Source organism: Denticeps clupeoides, chromosome 11 (genome assembly GCF_900700375.1).
Source record: "Denticeps clupeoides chromosome 11, fDenClu1.1, whole genome shotgun sequence".
In the NCBI taxonomy this organism is placed as follows: domain Eukaryota; kingdom Metazoa; phylum Chordata; class Actinopteri; order Clupeiformes; family Denticipitidae; genus Denticeps; species Denticeps clupeoides.
Window position 1 is genome coordinate 7,868,097 of NC_041717.1, and position 21,706 is coordinate 7,889,802.

Sequence of the window (21,706 nt, forward strand, 5' to 3'; positions counted from 1 at the left end):
TACTCTGGACACTACGCTGACTGACACAGCTCACATTGATGTGGCATCCTGGATGAGCTGCACTACCTGAGGTTGTACTTGAGGTGTGGGTTGTAAACTCTGTCTCATGCCTCCACTACCCCCGCCAGCATTCAAAAGTGACCAAAACATCATCCAGAAAGCATAGGAACAGAGAAGTGGTCTGTGGTGACCACCTGCAGAACCACACCTTTATTGAGGTGTCTTGCTATTTGCCTGTAATTTCTACCTGTTGTCTGTTTTAATTTGCACAACAGCATGTGAAAATGATTGTCAATCAGTGTCGCTTCCTGAGTGGACAGATTGACTTGGACTGACATTGTGTTGTATAAGCGTTCCTTTTATTTTTTGGAGCAGTGTAGTTCTGCACATTACATTATATCTAATACTAACTCTCTCTGGTCTAATCAATAAATTTAACAAGTTTACTGCTTATATTGTGTGGTAACATTTTGTAAATGTTTGTGCTTCTAAAACTGAGCCATGAGCTACTCCAATACAGACTGACAGAAAAAAAATGAATCACTAATTCTGGTGGTTGGCATACATCTGCCACTCATACAAGGACAAGTCTCAGTTGTATTTTATGTGGTGTTCCTATTCAGGCCCAAATAAAACAGTACAGTGGGTTTCACATGTTATAAAGATTTAGATGCATTTGCTGCAATTATATGTTTAATCTAAAAGTACATCAATAAAATGAATAGGATTTTTGGGTAGAACATCACTTCAGCCATGTCCTTTTGGCTCCACCATGTGGACATAGAGCAGATTAGCAGGATTAACATAGTTACATGGGAAGATGCTAAAAAAAATTAATTAACACTAAATGCGCACACACACACACACACACACAAATCAACTTTCATGCAAGACTTGTGAATAAAGACTGTATTAGCAACAGAAAAATATGGACCTGTCAAATATAACTACAGTGTAAAAAAACAGTGCAGTATGTGAGACACGTGAGAAATTTGTGACATAAAATCCTTGTATATTTCTTAAATATTGATAGATAATACATATATTAATTTCTTTGAGTATGTGGTCACAGCACCTTCAGAAATGTATTTGTTTAGAAAATTGATGACATCGTTAATACTTATTTTACCCATTGTATATGTCCTTGAATCCTAAACTAATAATACCCCACACATATTATCTGCACTAAAGTGCCAGTTAAAGAATGCTTGAAGATCTGTATGAGGTCAAATTCCTGGCAAGGCCTGCATGATAACCATAACATATTTGTACTACTTGAATTAGTTATAAAATTACATAGACTGACTGTAGGCCCAGATGCAAGGAAGCTTTTTCTATTTTGCAATAAAAAAACTCAATTATGACATGATGGGTGCAGTAGAATAAACTATTCAGTTAATGTGAGAGAAAGGTGCTTTCATTATAAACTTAAATCATAAACTATTACAGCCAACTAACGCTTGTCAATCAAATGTTGGTACAGATACATGCTGCCGTGAACAGTTATAAAAAAACAACAACAAACAATTTTTTTTCATTTCCTTTTTTATTCTTTTTTTTTACTCATTATCGCAGAAGATAAAACAATAACGTGGGTTCGACCACATACACTATGTATTCACATAATACACCATACAGCTACAAGGAGAGAGACTGAACAAAAAGAAAACACTTTTTTACATACTGCATACTTGGCATGAGAAAAACAAAAACCATGAACAATCTTTAACCCATAAAGGAATGTAGCTGCCTGTTTTTTTTATTAATATTTATTTTCATGTATGTATAAATGTATTCATGTTTTAAATGGGGCACCCCTTCGGCTGAATGAGAATATAGCAGGGCGGTCATACTAAATATTCATTATTTTAAAACGTGCAGGTGTATCTGTTGCTATCTGTGTGTGATGATGACGAATTTGGGTAAAGGTGAGAGAGAACAAAAAAAAAGCTATAAAGCTAGAAGGGTGTAAAGAAAAAATTTAAATGCAGAGCAAGCATTATTTTAACAGTCTGATCTCTTCTAATAGCACATGGTTTCTCTTCCACATTATAACATATGAGGGGCAGAGGGAATGAGTGCTTTATAAAATCAATAATTGCATGTGACAAGATACACAAACTAACGTGAATGTCAGCACCATAGACATTGCCATCAGTACACCACAAATCTCAACGGTCTGCCGTGTGTTTAAAGAGCCCGGCAACGAACATCTTGTGTCAACCGCCACTCCACAGTGAACTCTGGGGTTAGCACCATAGCACGGGCCCGCCGCAGGCATGTTGGTGTGACGGGCCTCTGGGTTGCATGATCCTGATGTATTTCGAACGATTTGAACATTTCATAAAGAGTAACTAGTTACTCTGGTGAGTGCCAAATATTGAAAAAAAAAAAAAAAAAAAGGCAAAGCATGCCAAATAATTCTGTGATACGTCTATGACATAAACAACCACACATCAACTACTGTTTCATGTTTACAATTTAAAGTGTAACAGTTAAAAAAAGAGCTCTTGCTTTAAACTGTTACTTCAGTTGTAACTGTCAATGTCTGCAAAAATCATCAACGACCATGGTGTTGGGCACTGGTATCCGTATGTGTATACAAACACAATTTGTTCTGTATATTGTATTCTGGTATGGTACGGTGGACCGGAAACTTTTTTTTCTGTTTTAATGGACGTGGTGTCAAGTTACCTGGTTAATAGAAAAGGCTGTTAAAGAAGGGGAGCAGTACTTGTTAGAGGTATTGTGTAGTACAGTACATATGAAAAGTAGGACAGCAGTAAGTAGTTACATGTAGAGACCCAACACACCAGGCCTTGTTTTCCATTGTTTAGGGCTTGACATACTGACAACTGTAGACTAAAACTCCTGGAATCATTCACAATTTAGTCATTATATGTCACCAGTTAAATAATCTTAACTAAATATTTAAATATTTACATTTCTATCTCTCCCAATAAAATTCCATTAAAACAAAAACTAGCTTTCAAGTTGTCAATAATCTGTTGTTGTTTTTTTTTCAATTAAAACAAGATTAAAAGTGCTTTTATAAAATCTTTTTCTGTATGTACAATTTGTCTTAGCTGAAATGAAATAAAACAAACTAAACAAAACCAAAAAACAAAAAAAAACAGCAACCACAATAACAATAATCAACATTATTATATAATAAATAATATTTAAAAAGTAGATTACAAAGTGTAGGCAACAAGCACACACGTGGTGACGCCTGCAGGGTTTGTAGCATGTTGTGACTGTGACCAGTGTCTCTACAACACGAGGTATAGGGAACTTTTGACTAATTGATAAGCACCAAGGTCCCTCCAAGCAGTGAGCACCAAGCAGTGTCTGGCCCTCTGTAAACCAGCTGTAGTCCTCTCCAAACTCACCCCCTTCCTTCATACACACGCACACACACACACCCACACACACACGTGCGGAGACAGGCATGCACACTGACATAGCTGAGAGCCGAGACAGTGTGTTTATCTGCCGTGCACTGCAGAGCACAGACTGAAGAACGGTTCCACGCTGCCCCTCGCCCCCACAGCTTGATGGTGATTTAGGCTCCGGTGCTGGGGTGAGAAGAGGGAAACGTGACCTCAAGTGGACAGTCACGAGCGAGATACTAGCACCGACCCCAGGACTGGACCTCCAGGTCAGAGAAGGCGAATTAAGAAACAGAAAGACCAAAAATGGGGTGAAGCCCCATCACTTGTCCAGCTCAGCGATCTGATTGGTGTGGGTTGGGCAGGTCACTGGAAGATTCGGCCGGCCAGCACACAGGCAGAAGCCATGGTGAGAATATGAGCACCATTTCATCCGGAGGCGAGATATACTCGCCAACCGCTGCATCCCACCAGGTCCCCTGACGTGAAAGGCCGGTGTCTGCTGCCTGAGCACCCGGTAAAAGCACCCAACGATGGACAGTGCAGGATATTCCCATGCACTGGGAACAAGACAGTGAAGAAGCACCACTGGAATAGGCGAGCACCCCGATGACGCAGAAGAGGTACAGTACGGTACAGTACAATACAGACGTTCCCAGATGTTATTAGGATTTCTCCTGTTTTCTTATTTGGTCACATGCTCAGCGTTGTCAGATTCAGCCCAACCTGCAGAGAAGCCTACATTCCCTTTTTGTGAGCACCCTTGGTAGCAGTCGTGCCTGTGTGGCTAGCAGTCGTGAAAAAAAGGCCCCTCTTCCATGTAGAGGAGCACGAATATTAAAAAAAATGATGTCCCCAAAAACAAAAAGGAAAAACGCCTATGGGTGATGTGACCAATAAGTCACCGTTACACAACAGAGAGTCAAAAAACACTTAATATTAATATGAATGAAAAAACAATAATATTAAAAAATTTAAAAATGATCTTCATTATATAATAACAATACCTGCAATATCAACGTTGACAGTAACAATAGCCATCATAATAATATTGATAATAGTAATAATAATTAGGATCATTGAATTCAATTAAAGAGAAGAATATGGAATCCTCCCATATTGGAGAGAGAAAGAGCACCACTGGCAGCGTGTCCGTCAGGGAGAATCCCAAACTGCTGCCAAATATGAGGTAAAAAGAAAACAAAAAAACAAAAGCTAACGTTTCAGTCACCCTCCCCCCCCCCCATCCTTCTCCGGGTGGAGGAATTCGGAGAGAAACGCACAGTGCCCCCCCCCTCTCCGCCTGGGCACTGGTGGTCTGTAGGCATTCGGCCATCAGACAAAGCGGCTGTAGGGACCAGTGAGTTGGGTGAAGGCAAAGGGTGACACAGTGACTGTGGTGGAGGTGTGCTGCGTGGGGGCCAGCCGTGTCACCACCCCTTCCCTCCTGTCCTTGACCTGTCCTGGGCCGGGACTGGAGGAGTCCAGGGTCCCCCACTTGCGTTTTTTGCCGTATGCCTTGATTTCTTCCTGCGAGAGACCGAGCAGGGCCGCCTCCTGCTGCCGCTGCCGCGCCCGCTCCGCCAAAAGCTTCATCTTGGCCTCCCACAGCGCCAAGCCATGGGAGGGCTGGTTTAGGTTCTTGTGCTGGTAGAAGACAAGGGAGATGCGGGAGGGGTGGCTGCGGTCAGGCTTCTTGAGAGGAGTGGTGGCGTGCAGCTCCCGCCGTGCGCACTCGATCATTATCGTGCCATGAGCAGGGGCGACTGCCACTCCACCAATGGAGGGATCCAGGAAGTTGTGCTCGCTGTCAGACCACACCTCGTCCTCTTCAGGGTCACCTTGGCTCTCCACCTCGCTATCCATCTTGCAGGGCGTCCAGCAGGCCTGTGCATCTGTTTGTTGCAGGGCGTGTGGGAAAAGACGGCCCTCGGGGGCCGGGGACGGGGTGCTGCTGGCCACTGAACCACCGCTGGACTTCCACACTTTCTCCTGGAGGCCCAAGGGTGTGGAACCTCGGCTCTCGCCAACCCTGGACAGCATCTTGTCAGGGAAAGCACCAGCAGGGTTGGCATGCTTCAGAGTGCCAGGTCCCATGGCCCAAGCATGAGGCTGGGGGCTGGGAGAGGGATTTTCCCAATGGTGAGGGGTGAGTGCTGGCGATGGCGATGCCTTCAGAGACGGAGATGGTGATGGAGCTGGTGAAGCCACTGGGGTGGCCCGCCCATGGAAGGAAATCCACTGCTGCTGCAGATCCGGGTAGGGCTGCTGTGCATGGTGAGGTGGCTGTTGCTTGTCCATAGGAAAGGGGGATCCTGATGCGGCAGGTCTGAGCTGACCCTCCCAGGTCTTGGGCATTAGACTGCCATTAGGTTTCTGGCCATGCCAGCTGTCGGGCTGTGGGGTGCTTGGACCACAGCTCTGAGGTCTTCCTTGAACCCTGCAGTTGGCATACAGAGGCACATCCATCGGCTCCTCCTTGATGACTGGTGTACCTATGCGGGCATCAGGAGATGGTGAGGGGGTGTGGCTGGGAGCAGGGCCACCATAGCAATGGGAAGTCGCCCCACTTGCTTGCTGCCCAGGATGGTCTTGGTTGTGAGCCATCATGGCATTGAGACTTTGCACGTCAGGTTTCTTGTCAAAGGATGGGGGAGTAGATGCAGCTTTGGGCCAGGCTCTGTTCTGGCCCTTGTAGTTAAGTAGCTCTGGAGGAAAAAGTGCATTGGGCGGGTAATAGCCGTAGGGCAGTGCCGGAAGATTGGGGTGGAAGCCATTGACGGGCCCAGGTGCTGGAGTCTGGCTGCTGGAAGAAAGGCCTCCAGGGTAGGAGTGGCCATTGTTCATGCCATAGGACTCCTGGCCATTTCCTATAGCTAGGTAGCCTGGTATGGCACCATTAATGGACTGATACCGATCCACTGATTCTTTTTTTATGTTGGGTTTCACTTCCTGTTTTGGAATTGCTTTACAGGAAAAAAAATGGTGATAATCAGTCAATATTTTGGATGACTTTTAACAAAAAGAGATATTAAAAAATATTGGTGATGGTAGACTTACCTTTATTGCCTTGTTGGGGATGAGGAGAGCTGGAGATGGACATTTCTGTCTTAATGGTCTTAACTGGCGTCTCTTGGAGCTGCTTTTTCTTCTTCTCTGATGCAGCCTTCTTGGCCTCCAGCCTCCGTTGACGGCACGACTTTGCTGGCTCAGGGAGCTTTCGGACCTCACGCCTGAAGTTGTCTAGCACCTGGATGGCCCCAGATTGCATTTTGAGGCGCTGGTTCTCCTCGCTGCCAAACTCATCGGTCATTGATATCGTGTAAAGTGGGAGCACATGCAGTTGCTCATCTTCAGGGATCTGACCCACCATACGATTGTCCTCTCTTGTAAGAGTGCACACCTGGGCAGGTCAACAAGCATGTCAGCACTTTGTATATTTACAGTGGCTAATAATTTTATGTACAAAGCTTGCTGGCCTGGAAAAAAGTGATCCGGAAGTTAACGGCTTACCACTGTGCAGCCATTGTACAGGTTATGCTGGTCTTTATGGGCATGGGCGCAGAAATCCATGCAGGCAGTGACACCAGAAAATGGCCTGCCCTCTTTCAGACCCAGCCTGCAATCTGGGGCTGTGCTCTCATTTTGACACTAAACAAAGGAAACAGAATTCAGGTACATTAAACACAACATTAGATTCAGATAACAGGTTAAATTGATAGGAATGGCAAACAAATGCCATATTGCTTCCTAATTAATCAATTATATATAAATGGTATATATATTATTCAAAGAAAAAAGAGAAATATATGATCCAGTGGAATCCACTTAATCCTGGATTGATCTTTTTCACTGAGCAATGTAATAAAAGGCTTGGAGAAGTGCAGTCACCTGGTTGCTGTAGGCCTGTGGAGCCAGACTCTTGTATAAAGGAGCCACATGTGTGGCCAGATTCTGGAAATTATCCCTGAGATTATCCTCCTGTAAACAGTTGCACACAACTTTAGCAAACATAAAAAAGACTAGATCTAGTCTATCCAATAGCACATTAAATTTGAGTTTTGGAGAACCGTTTCCTTTACTTCAGTGTTATACAGTTATACAAAATGAGACAGTCTAATGTAATTTGTAACATAACATTACATTACACATCCCATGCTGATGACTTCCTCTGAAGTTCATCCTCTTGCCTATAAAGTTGCAAGATGTTGCTTAACATGTTTCATGGTGAGTTGAATATAAATAGATTTTGGTGCACGTGAGCATGTTCATATACTTTTACTCACTCATTATCCATAACATTTATGGCATTTATCAGACGCCCTCATCCAGACCAATTTACAATCAGTAGCTTACAATCAGGAAAGTTGTGACGACACAGGGATTTAAATGAAACACAATTTTTCAGTATCTACCATGGTGTTAGATGGAGCGCCCTTTTGCTTTGACATTTCTAAAAGTCAATTTTAGCAAGTGCTGACATATACCTCTTTCAAGGTTTTCTCATGCCAAAAGCTTTTTTATGTTTTATGGCTTGAGCTGTAATTGCTTTTTATGTGATGTTGGCAAAGGCCGCTCCAGGACATTCTCGGAATGATTCTTTAACCAAGCTTTGGTAGACTTGCAGTAAAACTGGCATGATTGTGATCAAATATCACAATCATATGGTGCAATACAACCTAATTTCATTGTACTTGTTACAATGACAATAAATATATAAAGATATTCTGATTCTGATTAACATTTTGTGACACCTTGAACACATACTTGGATGGTGTTTATATAAATGCATCCCTGCTAGAGCAAATTAAGGGCTGACCCATGTTTTAACTCAACCCCAAACACCAACTAGCACTAGGTTTTAAATCAGCACTATAATACAGATGTTGCATTACTGCAACATGGCCGCTCATTTTCTTATACATTAAGCATTTGGTGCAGACCTCTTTGGGATGTTCTCCCTGCAGCCTGAATTTGCGAGGGGTCTTGCTGCGGGCATACTTGCACCCGTTGAAGTACATGCTCCAGGAGCACCCGAAGGAGAAGGAGGCACCAGACTTTTCAGGGTCCTTCCCCTGGCATGCACACGTACGACTGTAGGGGGCAAGCAGGAGCACAAACAGCTTTGTTTAGAATGTTCACACACATTCACAAATTATGTATTTACTTGTTTCTGAAACACTGGACTGAGTCAGCAGTAGGTGAAATGACTACCAGTGACTTCATTTTAGAACTGGCTAAACCATGTCTGGTCAATATTGGCCTTTTGAAACAGACTATACACACACACTCTCTCACATAATAAATGCACTAGCCTAAAAACATAGTTATAATAATAACCGTCTGCAAGGACTGTTACTTACTCCTCATTGAGTCCACAGCGCCGACTGGTGGGATTACCAAATTTAGTGAGCGTGTCACTGATCTCGCGGTACAGCTTGTCACCCAGGGCCTGAGGCACGCCTTCCCAAGCCAATATGACAATGATGATGACAGCGTTGGCACAGTGGTGCCCTGTCCTGTGACGTACCAGACACAGCAGCTTCTCTGCCTCACAACTTCGTCGAATTACCTGAGAGAGTGAAAGGGAGAAGGGGCAGGAGACAATGGGGTGCAAAAGGAAGAGAGGAGGATGAAAGTGTCAGGAATAACGTTTATTCTTGGTCAGTGTATTTAGCATATTGTCTTAAGGTTTTAGTATATTTTCTTAGTCATGCCACACGCTGGGTGCTTGTTTGTGTGTGACGTCACACACCGAGGCCATAAATCAATTAAAGGAGAGAGTTAGCAGAGTAGCACTGGTCAGCTGTTCATGAGAATAACATCTGCCACCTTCTACCTTTCTAATCCAAAATGTCAGAACCAGACAGGTCTGACATTGAACAGACTTGATCCTGCTCAATGCCCCCCAAATGTGCATGGAGCAGGTTCTGGTTTCAGAGTGCAGGATGCATGGAATATTGTGCAAAAATAATGCAAGACTTCCAAGTGGCTAAAAAAAAAGTATTAAGCCTCAGCTACCAAAGACTAAATTTGTTTAAATCCACAGAGGTAAGCATTAGTATTGGATGTTCACATTGATTGTCAAGCCATACATAACTGAACAGTGTTGGTATGTTTTCTATTATTGGGCTGTTCATGGGCCTAAACCCCTAAAACAAATGGTGTACTTCTCCCTTTGCATGCCAGATGTGTGAAGTGGCAACTCCAGGCAATGGATATAAAAAGCGTACAAAGTTTTTGTCATGTATAATATAAGACAGTTTTTGTAAGACACTGATTGTCACATTAAAGGTGGGATAAGTTTTTTTTACATTCTACATTACATGTAGTCATTTTTTATACATTTTACTTTTGTAATTTAGTATGGTTCAGTATAGTACATTTAGGATTGTTCATTAACAATATTATATATATATATACCACAATGATGTGAACGATGCAAACTTACCCATTTTGCAATGGGGCATCCCTGAGAGCTCTTCCCCTCCTTGCCGGTGTAAACCACCTTCTCAATACGGACAGCTTCTCCTTTTTCTCCATACCTGAACACATTTAAAATATTCTTATGTTTTCATACCGTCCAGCAATATGTGTTTGTGAATGTACTTTTGCATTAGTTTGCTGACTAAGTGAAAATAAATAGTGACTAATGGTGACTGGCAAAAATTGGATAGCATTGTGTGTTAATATAAAATGCCCTTCCCTATCTGGTCATTATGATGAAATCACCCACAGAGTGTGTGGCATTCGTGAATAAAGGTCTGTACAACAATAATCACTCAAGCCAGCAGAATAAGGATGGTTATCCATGGGAGACGGCCTTTGGGGTCAGGGGTCGAGCAAAGGTCAGGCCCAGGCTTTGCACACAAACAAAAGGAAGAGCCCTCCCCATCCCCCAACATGGCTTTCCCTCTCCCGGGAAATGAGCCACTCCTCTTTGGGAGCTATAGAAACATGGACCACAATGAAGTCGATCATGCACCACGCTGAAACTGCTTGTGCTTGTAAGACCAGAGCTTAAATCCATGCTTTTTCATCTAACATAGTCCTGTTTCAGCTTCGCAAACTGACAGTGCTAAAAAAAAAATCTGTGAACGCTTATGTAAAATTGTGCATTGCTAGGTTCCATTCTATTTTAGGGACACTTTTATTATTTAACTGGTTTTTTTATTCATGCTGTTTCTTTTTGGGTGGCTTATGAAGATTGCTTCAGATTCCCAAAATAAGAGGAAGGCAGAGTTGTCACTAGATGAACAAGAAAAATATGACCATTGCCCAATGGTCGCGCTCAGACAATCTCCCTCCTTACTTCCCTTCTTCCTTCTCCCTCCCACACGTTTTTGACACTCTTGTCTATTTCCTTGCCTTTCTCTCGACTCATATCTATCTGGCAGACTTTGGCGTGGAAATGCAGAGGCCGTTATTTCCTGTTAGTGCAACTGGATTCTAGGTCAGGGATTCCCTGGGGACTAGATCACAAAGAGGCAGAGAGGAGGGGCTGAAAGGCAAGAGAGAGTGAGGAGCGATGCTCAGCTACAGCTGTGTGCGTCCACAGTGCCAGGTGACACCAAAACTCATCCATTCCAAAGACGAACCCAGTTCAATGTTAGATAAGCAGAGCCAAATGCAGGAGGGAAACTAATAGCACCAATACCACAGCTTGGACTTGGATTATGCGGCCATGGGACATCTCACCTGCTCTCCATCAGTTCTCTGATGGATGCAACATTGGGTCCGGCCCCAAGGTGGTTGTAGTATGGCCCCTCATCTTTCTCCACAATTTGCGCTGTAGAACAACAATGAGAAAAGTTGAAAAAAAAAATGTAGAACTACACTACGATTGCAATATTATTGTTGGATTTGTATGGTTGCAAACTTTTCTTCATGAAAAGCTAGACACACCCATATGTATTTGTCATGAATAATATCACCAAGCCTGGAGACACAGAAAACCATCTAGTACAGTCAATATGTGTTTGTGAGACAGAACCGAGTGGGAGGGAGGGAGTGAGCGTGGAAGAAAATAAGCCAAAAGCATGGGAGAGAGAAACAGCTTGCTGGGCCGCGAGGCAATCTACGGTCACATTCCTCTGAGAGAGAAGGGAGGGCCATAGGCGGGGCCAAATGCAGCAAATGATTTGTGGTAGTGTGTCCTCCATAAATTCCTATGTGAAAATGAAGGCAAGCATGAAGTGGCTCCTTTTTTGCTACATCAGCAAAACTGGCCATCAAGTGAAAAAAGGGGAGAAACGGGGGGTGGGGCTGAGGAGGAAGAGGGATCAGATTTCACACCGTTTTTTTGGTGGTGGTGTTGACAGTTGGGTGTGTAACTAGGCTTCACTACGGAGGCCTCTTGTCTAGTGGCCTTTGCTCTTGGTAACAGTAGCGAGCCAACCAGGATACTCTAAAGCTGGCAGCCAGCAGCTGAACACACACTTCAGTGTTTGGTTCCAAAATAAGAGCATTTCAGAAACTATCAAACTCATCCACTGGGCGGGGGTTTTTATTAAGTCTATTTAATGATATACATGCTTAAGCATACCACATCTTAGCATTATATCTGTATTATATGTAGTGTTTGAAGGTTAAATATTTAAACTTGTATTTACATGTTATGTTACAAGGATCTTACAATATGAACAATTGGTAATATGTAATGTTGTTTACTTATTCATTTAAAAACATTTATTTAAATACAACTTTAAATAATTTTGAGCGCTCTTCATACATTTATACAGCACATGAAACACGTGTCATGGCTCTCCCTTCAAGACAACATGAGACATAGCACTATGGTTTCTGGAGGTGGACTGACTGCAAAATGAAGACAGAATGCTCTGTCTGGATGGCTGGCCCACAGGACACAAAGGAACCCTTCTGTTGGGGCTATTGTTCTCCCTGTCTCCCTCAGCGCCTTGCACTGTGAGTGGACTGCAGACCAGGCAACGCACCCCAGCAGATTATACATGAATTCTCAGACAGACAAGCAACTGCCTGGGCAAACGCGCCGGAGTAGAAATAATCCACTGTGATAAATATCAGATATGTAATGAACATCAGTACTCATGATTTATGCCAGAATTATAAAATATGTGTGGTGATCTTTGCTTTTACCTGTCCTTGTCAAACACAAAGCTGGTAGTAGTGTTTTATGTAGTCACATCTCAAATATCTATCAGGAAAAATTGCTAATAAACTTGAAATAACTGAATTTAACGACACGAGCCAATTGAAAAAAATACACATTAATGGCACGTAAATTACTTCAGGCAATTTGCAACAATGAGTAACGGATGTGTAGTGGAAGAGACTTAATGATTATATAAATGTGTGCATGTTGAAGCTGCTGCATGAGTAATCCATTCAAGTTATTCTTCATTATTCTTCATTCTAGTACTAACATGCAAATATTTCTGCAAGTTACACTGTGCCGTGGTACTGGTTGGACAAGTTTTACAAGGGTCTTGGAATTACTCGCCACCTGAGCCTCCAGACAAATTGTCAGCTAAACGTTTCAACTGTTAAAGGTTCCCTTCACAGATAGCAAAAAGGGAGGCCAAATATGTTGCCTGTGAGTCTTTGTGAACAGACTCTTTGTGAAAAATAAGAAGACTCTATCTATGGAGCCCTGCTAGCAGGTTGCACACTCACCCACACAGTCACAGGTGGGAAATTCTGCCTGTGGATCCTTGGCAGGGGTGTTCAGCAGGCTCTTGGTGGGGGTGTCCAGGTAGCGCAGCGGCGACTCCAAAAAGCCACGCAGGGATGGGTTGGCAGGAAATCCGTCCTTTGTGGGTGTCTCCCCATCATCAGTGGGGAAGCAGCCAGTAGTTGAGAGGACTGTGACTCCTCCAGATGACTCAATCTTCATTCGCTTGGGTAATGGGGTGGTAAAGGGGTCCTCAAGTGTATGGCTCTGTTTCTGCTCCAGAAAAGAGACAAGGGGGCTTCCAGATGAGCTGACGTTGCCTTCATGACATCCAGTCGGGGTCTGCAAAGTTACTGGAAGTGCTCCTTCGATTGCCGCACCGGAATCTTTCTGCATCTCCAACTCCATAGACTGGCTCTCTGCCGCGGGAAGGCTGCCACATGTAGCGGGCTGCTCTGTGGGTGGTGACGTTGGTCGGTTGTGTCCTGAGTTAGAGTTTGGTTGTGACGCTGTCACCACTGACCGAGCGGATGCCTGCTCCAGGGTCTGGCCTTCAGTGTTGGAGGTCGGTGTCGGGACGTGAGCTGCATCTGAAGCTGGATTTGGACCTGAAGCAGGATTGCTGTCCCCAAACTCTTCCTCAAATTGCCGAATCAATTCCTCAAATTTGGGGTCCAACGAGCCAAGGCTTGGGGGAGGAAGGACCGTGGGGGGATTAGAACAGAGAACAGAGGTATTAGGTGTGGTACTGCTGGCCGAGGTGCCGTCTCCTGACTCCATGGGGCCTGAGCTTGCCATGTTGTCTTGGGGCTGTGACTGTGTTGTGGGAAGCGAGGCAGAGATAGATGGGGCATTTTCAGAAAAGTTGGAAGAAGTGGAGGGTGGACCGCATCTATTCAAAATGGATTCCTGAGATTGGGCTGAGGCCAATTGAGGCACAACAGCAGAAAGGTGTGTGCAGAGTGACTGAGAGGAAGCAGGCCCTGTCTCTATGCCACGCAAAAATGGGTTGAGCTGGGGTAAAGATATTGGGACTGCTTGTGAGAATGGATCAGGTTTCTCCAATTTTATTTGACTATGTGGGAGGAAGAGGGGCTGTGAGGCTTTCTGCTTGGCCTTCTTTATAACAATTGTCTTGGGTTTGGGTAAGGGGGAGCCTAGATGGGGAACCAATCCACCCATTGCATTTTTGATGAGAGGAGAGCTCTGGGGAGTCTTCTTCTTTTTGGGTTCCTTGGGCTCCTGTTTGATGGGCAAAACGTCAGATTCCATCTGAGGCCACCATTTGCGCAGGTCCTGGCAGGACATGGCAGCCCTCTGCCCATGGGCTGGGGAGCTAGAGAAGAGCTTTCGCTTATGGTGAAGGTGCTGCTGAAGTGCTGCCTGAGTTGAGAATTTGATGGACATGCTGTTGGGAGAAAGCGGGGACCCAGGGTACTGCTGGCCATTCACCATCCTGTTCTGCACCATAGTTGCACATGCTGAGCCTGGGTAATCTCCGCTGTCCATTTCCTGCTTGATGCTGGGCAAATTCACATGGTCATCCTTCTCTTTAGAACTGAGATTTTGGGCTGGAAACTTGAAGGCAGGATTGGTGTACTTTCTGCTGGTGTTTCCAAGAAGTTGTTTCAGCTCAGACATTGGGTCACTGCCGCCATGAGAGAGTTGTGAATAGAGGGTCTGTTCTGAGTTTACCATCCAGGGGTTCCTTGGGGAGTTCTGAACGCAGCTTCTTCCAGAGCTCTGTTGCCATTGCTCAGGCCTGGGGGTACCTGTTGGAAGATGAGCACCAGAGAATGGCGAAGCAGAGGTTGGGTATGGGGAAGAGTGACGAGAAACCATGTGAGGTGAAGGAGCTTCCCTCTGAGACTGGGGTCTGTGCTGCTCCCAGCAGAGAGAGTCTTGCTGGGAATATTTTCCAATGGGGACAGACTGTTGCACTGAGGAGGAGGTGGAGGTGCTAATGGGCCCAGAAGAAGATGAGACCAGATGAGTGCCATGCTGTGCATGGGAGGGGATGTGCTGATGGGGAAGACTGTTTGTGGCTGTTTCAACCGGAGGTACCAAAGTTTGCTGGACAGTGGCAGACAACTGGGTAAGGGCCTCAATGGCAATGGCCGTCTGCAAGCTGATGTTCTTCTCCTTGGCAATGGAAAGCACACTGGGTGAACATGGGATGGGGGCTGGGGTGCAGCCAATGGGGGTTGAAGGCTGGTGTCTGGAGGCTGGAGGTTGTGGACAACACAAGGAGCTTTGACCATTGGTCTGCGTTTGGGACTGGGAGACGTGCTGCTGGTCAGGTTGGAGTGCTTCTGACAATCTGCAGTGTTTCTTCTCCTGGCTGCCAGCTGTCTGCTTGATCTTCTTCTCTAGCCACTCAAGGTAGTCGGGGCAGTCTGGGCCTTCACAGTCACAGTTTGGGGGCTTGTGGCCATGCTTGGCCTGGCTCAGAGCAATTTGAAGAGTGTTCAGGTCTTCAGGAGGGCATTGGTCACCTTCCACACTCAAACCAGAGAGCCTGGCCTGCCCGCCTCTGCTGGCCATCTCCTGGTTGAACTTCTCATAGAGTTGTGCATTTGGTGCCTGTGGTTCAGGTTCCCCTGAGGGTGGCAGGGACCCAACGCTGGCGGAGAAAGCCACCAGGTTCTTGGCATCCTCGATGTCTGCAGCATTTACAGACGTTCCGACACCATGACTATTCCAACAGCTTTGCAGATGCTCTTGCTGAGCAAGTGAGGTCTTATCAGGCCCAGCTTCCCATGATTGAACCAGGGGAATGCACCCTGTCCTCTGCTGCCCGCCTCTGGCTGACTCCCCACTTGTAAGATCGTCCTCTTCACAAGTGTGCCCACTTACTCCATTGGCTGATTCCTGATTTAACACGCCTTCCTTCAGGCGGTCATGGGACCCAATTTCCATCTGGCCTCTTCCTCTGGGGCCATCCACTGAAGCCACCCCTGATACTGTCTGTAATTCAGAAACACAAAAAGAAGCAAAGTATGGTGAGATAATAATGTCTTCACCAGTGACAAACAAAAATAATTTGTTTTAAGCATTTGTGTTGCATGATACCATACAGAACAGGGTTAAATACTGTACATTAGACTTGGGGAACAGAGGTTTATGGAAGAGGTCCATCCATAAAATGTTAATGTCTGACAGTGTGACGAAACAGGTTTTCCTGGTTCATGGTTTCATTTACTAATACTGGGACATTGTCAAAATAGCAAACACATAACATCTAAAACAGTTTACTGGTGTCTGTGGGGATGTCTTTGAGTTACCATAAATAAATGATGGTGTTAATGAGTGAAAGTATCTATAGTTATCTCAGAGTCACACTCTGACCTTTAAACCATGATATAATCTCTCTGGCTCCTTCTGCCCTACCAACAGAACTTTATTTTTCTTCCTCCTACTCTCCTTTGAATGTCAAACAATGCTGCCTCAGTGTGTGGGTGTTGTATATAAGTAGGTTTGCATGCAACCTTCCACAAATTTTACTATAGGCCTATATAAATGCATTCATTGTCTGAAAATGTTGCTTTATGTAATTTTTTACATCCCCTTTATTAATATACACATTGTTTGTAACCATAATGTAGAACAATAAGTCATTATTGGACTGTGAGAAGGAGCAATAATTATTCTTTGTTGAAGTGTCTAATTATTGGTTTTAGCTTCTTTGAATTCACCCTCTGTGCACCGTGTCTAGTTGGAGTCCCATGGGAGTTTGGGTGGGCAGCTGAATAGGCACCAGAGGCTCATGGCCCCATATTACCCACACAAACCACCTTAGTCACAAGATCATCACTTATGACACAGCTGGGGAAAAAACCTTTCCTTCTACTCTCCTTTCCTCTTTTTGAAGCCATAATTTTTATTTTTTTTTTTTATATATAATTTTTTTATTTTTTTATTTTTTTTAAATCAAGAAAAACCTGACCCCACACCAACTAGGAGCCACGCGGCTATGAAATCCCCACGAGAAACCCACAAATCACGTGTCGATTTGGCAACACCTGCCTGGCAGCGGCGTTCATTGGGCTCGGCCGCACCTGCACGTACCCAACCTGCTGCCTCTGACAGCAGCGAGCACGTGCTCAGCCGGCAACTATTTACTGCGTGCCAGAGAGCTCCACAGCTGCCAGGACACACTCCCTCTTATCCTCGCACTCGCACACTACAACCAAAACATCAACACGCCCCACCGGAGGGCCGGGCCCGACCTGTTTGACGATGTGAGCATTTAAAAAAAAGAAAAAAGAGAGACGCTATCTATCGAGTGGAGCAGATGCCCCAAGAGGCTGACGGCACAAAGCAAGCACACGAGAGGGGGGGGGGAGAAAGATGGAGGGAAAAAGGGAGGGAGGGCGTGAGGGAGGGGGCATAAAGCCTGGGAGTCGACAGCTGAACACAAATCCACAGTTAGACACACGACACCCCACTCCTCCGCCCCTCCCGCCCCTTCACTACGCTTCCGTGGCCCTCGCCGGCAAACACGCACGTACGCGCTCGACAACGGCCGAGATTACGCGTCCGAGAGCGGAGTCGGGAACGCCGGACAGCGGCTACTTACATGGACGCCCGGACCCGGCCGCCGGAGGAGCAGGAGAGAAGAGGAGGCGCAGAGGAGTGCATGGAGCGCCGGTTGGTGTTGGTGGAAGACGGACAGCCAGTGGCAATGTGGCTTCTTTTTTTTTTTCCTCTCCCCTTTTCTGTGCGGCGCACACACACACACACACACACACACACCTTCCCCCACACACACACACTTTGCTCTCTGTCTCCTCTCACTGCCGCTCTCCCCTTGTTTCCTCTCTCATTATATCTCTCTGCTCCTCCCTTCCCCTTTTTTCTGTATTCCTCTTTCTCTCTCCCTTCTCGTTCACGGTCTGCTTCTCCTTTTAGCCCCCACCTCCCTCCCTCTCTCTCTCTCTCTCTCTCTCCCTCCCCCTCTGCCTCGCTCGCTTGCCGGCGCTCCCTCCCTCCCTCCCTCCCTCCCTGTTCCTCCCCCTCTCCTCTGTGTGCGCAGAGCGAGAGAGGCCATTATGTGAGACACAGTGGGCACGTACAGTGGAATGGAGGAGTGTGCGGTGAGCGAGCTGGGGGGATGGACGCCGCGCCGCAGCGTGCACTGCAGCACGGCTGCTGCTGTCTGGCAACTCGCGGGCGACATGGCGTCCCCCCTCCACCGTGCATTCTGGTGGAGCGAAAAGGTTCTACAAGACAAATGCACATATGCACCGGCATATGTAATATGTTACATGTATATGTGTGTGTGTGTGTGTGTGTGTGTGTGTATGTGAATATAAAAAAAAAACACTGAAATTAAAACTGCTTTGATGTGGCAACTTTGGGTGCTGATGTATTTTCAGAGTTTTTACTTTCGTTTTTTTTACCGCCTCTGTTACACCGGAGCCACGTCCGGCGGCGCGCCTCTTTTCTCCTTTTACGTTCTACACTTCCTGCTGCAGATTTGTCCTGCCCGAGCTCAGCCGAGCTCACAGTTCCAATTCGGCAGCGATGTGCGGACGCCGGGATGAGCCGGCGAGCGCCATGAAGTTCGTCCCGAGCGAAGACGGCGCCGTGGGCTTTGGCTACCGCCGTAGGTTCGCTGCTCGTATAAATGCCGAGCGGGGGACGCCGCGGACGGCAAACCAACATGGACGGGAAGCAGAACCGAGGAGACGAAGTAGCCTGAGCAGTAAAAAGATCGGCCTGAACATCTGGAACAGCGGCGGCGAGGACAGATGTAGTTTATGGGAAAAGACCGGCAGACGAGGACAGGCGACCAGGGTCAGGACAAAAATGCTAATCGCACGCGTCCATGAGCGGCAAACGGTGTCACCGTCTCCCCACTTTGGCTCCCGGTGAAGAGGGACCCAGGAGCATCGGGTCTTGCCGTTTTTTTTGGACAGCGGGACTCGTCTCCGATCTCCGCACCGTATCCTTCTTCTTTCCTTCTCTCCTTCGATGCCGCAGAGTCTTCGCTCAGCCGGTACTTGCCAAGTTCACGCTACCGCTCGTCCCCGCTCCCTGTCTCGCCCTCTCCATCTTTCCCTCTCTCCCGTCCTCCTCCCGCGGCCGGCGCCGCTCTGTTGTTGTTTTTGGACCGGACCCGCTCGGTAATGGAGGAATGGCGCAGTTTTCTCCGAACAGTGCAGGTTGCCGTAGGCTTGGCCGCAATTTCGACTCTTGCATGATTACTATTTCGCGATCGCCTCTCTACCCCGGCAGCATCAGCCGCAATAACGCGCCGTTTATTCCTCCCAATCTCTCCGCCTCGCTGTCTTTCACTTTTGTTTTTGGTTCCACGGCTCCCGCTCGCCCGCCCGCCCGCCCGCCCGCCGTGCCTGCGCTCCCTTCGACAGCGTTGGCGGGATCGAGCCGGAGAACGGAGAGGCAGCGGCGCTCCGGCGCCGACGAGCGGGAGAGGGCTGGCGATGGAGGAGCGCCCGCGACGTCCCTCTTACATCATCGCGATCCCACAAGAGCTGCGTCCCGCCTCGGCCGTCCCCCGGCGACGTGGTGTAGGTGCGACCCGCCCCCCCCACACACTCACTCACTCTCGCACGCCCTCCTTCCTCGTTTAGTGACACAGCATATTCATTTCTCCACCCGGCGTGCATACTTAACCCCTTCTGTTCCTGGAACTGAACATCTTTATTATGACGAGTGCTGGTTAATCGCAGTCCAAAATACACTAATGCTATTGAAAGAGGAGTGATTGTGAAACACTGCAGCACAGCACACGGCGACACAAGGAAATGTGTCCTCTGCTTTTAAGCATCACCCTCGGGGACGGTGCCTTGCTCAGACGGTTCGGGATTCGAACCGGCAACCTTCTGATTACGCGTCCGCTAACCTAACTAAACCCACTAAAACATTGTGATTGCATTGTGGTTCCCAAGACCACAGCACAATTCATATTACTTACATATTCATAATGAAGAGTCACTAGTGAATAAGCATTTCATGATGCACTATTGTGGTCCATCACTCGTTGTTTGATGCCAGTGAAGAATATCCGAGAAACTGAAATGTCAAATGCAGAAATAACTCCTACTGAAACCACAACGCGCACTGAGTCATCAGGTTCATCGTTTCCAGAGGCTGAATCAGAGGTATCATCTTGCTCCCGATTCCGCCGAACCATCGCCAGGTAGTGATATCAGCCCTGTGCTGCTGACAGATGATGCAACGCTCATGACCACGTTCTGACTCAAAAAACCAGTCGAGGCTTACTCAGATGTTTCCTCGGTTGCTCGGGTTCTCGCACGCCGAGGGGGGAAACCGCGTGGGCTACGAATGAAGACACGGATTGGGTTCCTCCATCATTATCCCCCCCCGCAGAAGTAGAATAAGTAAAGCCCCGAACAGCGCAATACACAACAAACAGAAACGTCATTGGTGTGGTTCCACTTTCCATTCAATTATTCGCCGCGTATCAACGTATGTTCCTGTAATACTTTTTACCTTTTAATGACAAACATTTGACTAGTATACACAGGCTCAGCCATGTGAATGTAGGATCATGAACATCATACATGATGCAGTTGTGTGTGTGTGTGTGTGTGTGTTACATAACCTAGCTTTCTGACCGGCTTAGATGTTTGCCTACACGAAAAATCCAATTCATCCGACGGGTATTGACAGCAAGCCAAGGTCAGTGGAGACGGGCCACGGTGGTCCAAATCAGATAGCCTGGTAACCCCTAACTCTACCCGATGCTACATCTGCATACATTAATCCACGTAACCGCGGGTCACGTTAACTTGGTTTAAGAAAAGAACTAGAGAACAACTGTGATCTTACAGGCTGGTCTCTGCAGATTGAGGAAAATAGAAAAACTCTTAAGCATCTTCTTAAGAGGGGAATTCTGAACTAAGAAAGATCTGGAATGTCGTAGTGAGTTCCATTGTCTTTTTTTTAAAAATCTTTTTCTCTTTTACCCCTTTCTTTCTATCTCATCCTATCGTTTTGCTTTTCATCTCCTCTATCCCTACATCCCCCGTGACCCCCTGCCCCGCCTCTGCTTTGGACCCAGTGTCGGGTATCCTGTGTGTCATAACTCCTCAGTCTGTCCTTCATGACGCACGGCACGTGCAAGCCGGCACGCACGGCCCAGCTGGGCGGCCCCCTCCCCGCCGCTCCTCACAAAAGGCAGCCAGAGATGTGGGGGTGGGGTGAGGTAGGGTGGAGCTTGCCTCGTCGCTCAGTGCGGAGGTGCGAGTGGGCAAGGAAGTTGATCGCTTGACGGAGAAGAAAATCGCTGCCCGCAGAGAGCATTCCTTGCGAAGGAAATTGAGAGACAGAAAGAAGAAATGTGCAGTACAGAGGGGAGGGGGAAACGTACAAAAGAACGGGGGAGGGCAGCAGAGGAAAAGGGGAAATGACAGGAAAACCCACTATTGGGGAACAACGCCCTAACGTAGAATAATGAGTTAAAGCCCGTCACCGTTTAATAACTGAGCGTGGTTTGGTGGTGAAAAGAATACGAAGGAATATGAATATATTGCCATCGGAGCGGGTGTGAAAAAACATCTGAGAGGACGTCAAGACTGCTTTCATGAGGCTTTCATGTCCGTCAGAGGAGGGAATGAGAGACGTGAGCGAGGCTACCTTCTCAAGCTCTGCACGGTGGCTGGCGGCCAGCGTT

At 46.6% G+C, this 21,706-nt stretch overlaps 1 protein-coding gene across 4 annotated transcripts in view; it reads right to left on the bottom strand.

Annotated features, from left to right (window-relative positions):
* Positions 1–2,719: 2,719 nt before the first annotated feature.
* tet3 (tet methylcytosine dioxygenase 3) overlaps positions 2,720–21,706 on the bottom strand; it is a 31,983-nt gene continuing 12,996 nt past the window's right edge. For 3 of the 4 annotated variants that reach the window (XM_028995160.1, XM_028995162.1, XM_028995161.1), the window contains 9 exons: positions 13,047–16,011; positions 11,091–11,181; positions 9,844–9,937; positions 8,756–8,964; positions 8,336–8,486; positions 7,284–7,373; positions 6,906–7,043; positions 6,453–6,795; positions 2,720–6,358 (listed from right to left, as the gene is read on the bottom strand). In XM_028995160.1, the coding sequence (XP_028850993.1) occupies positions 4,728–6,358; positions 6,453–6,795; positions 6,906–7,043; positions 7,284–7,373; positions 8,336–8,486; positions 8,756–8,964; positions 9,844–9,937; positions 11,091–11,181; positions 13,047–16,011 (5,712 nt within the window). In that variant the 3' untranslated portion in view covers positions 2,720–4,727. Of the gene's footprint in view, positions 6,359–6,452; positions 6,796–6,905; positions 7,044–7,283; positions 7,374–8,335; positions 8,487–8,755; positions 8,965–9,843; positions 9,938–11,090; positions 11,182–13,046; positions 16,012–17,623; positions 17,845–21,706 lie in introns of those variants that run through there. The other variant, XM_028995163.1, reaches the window with a different exon arrangement.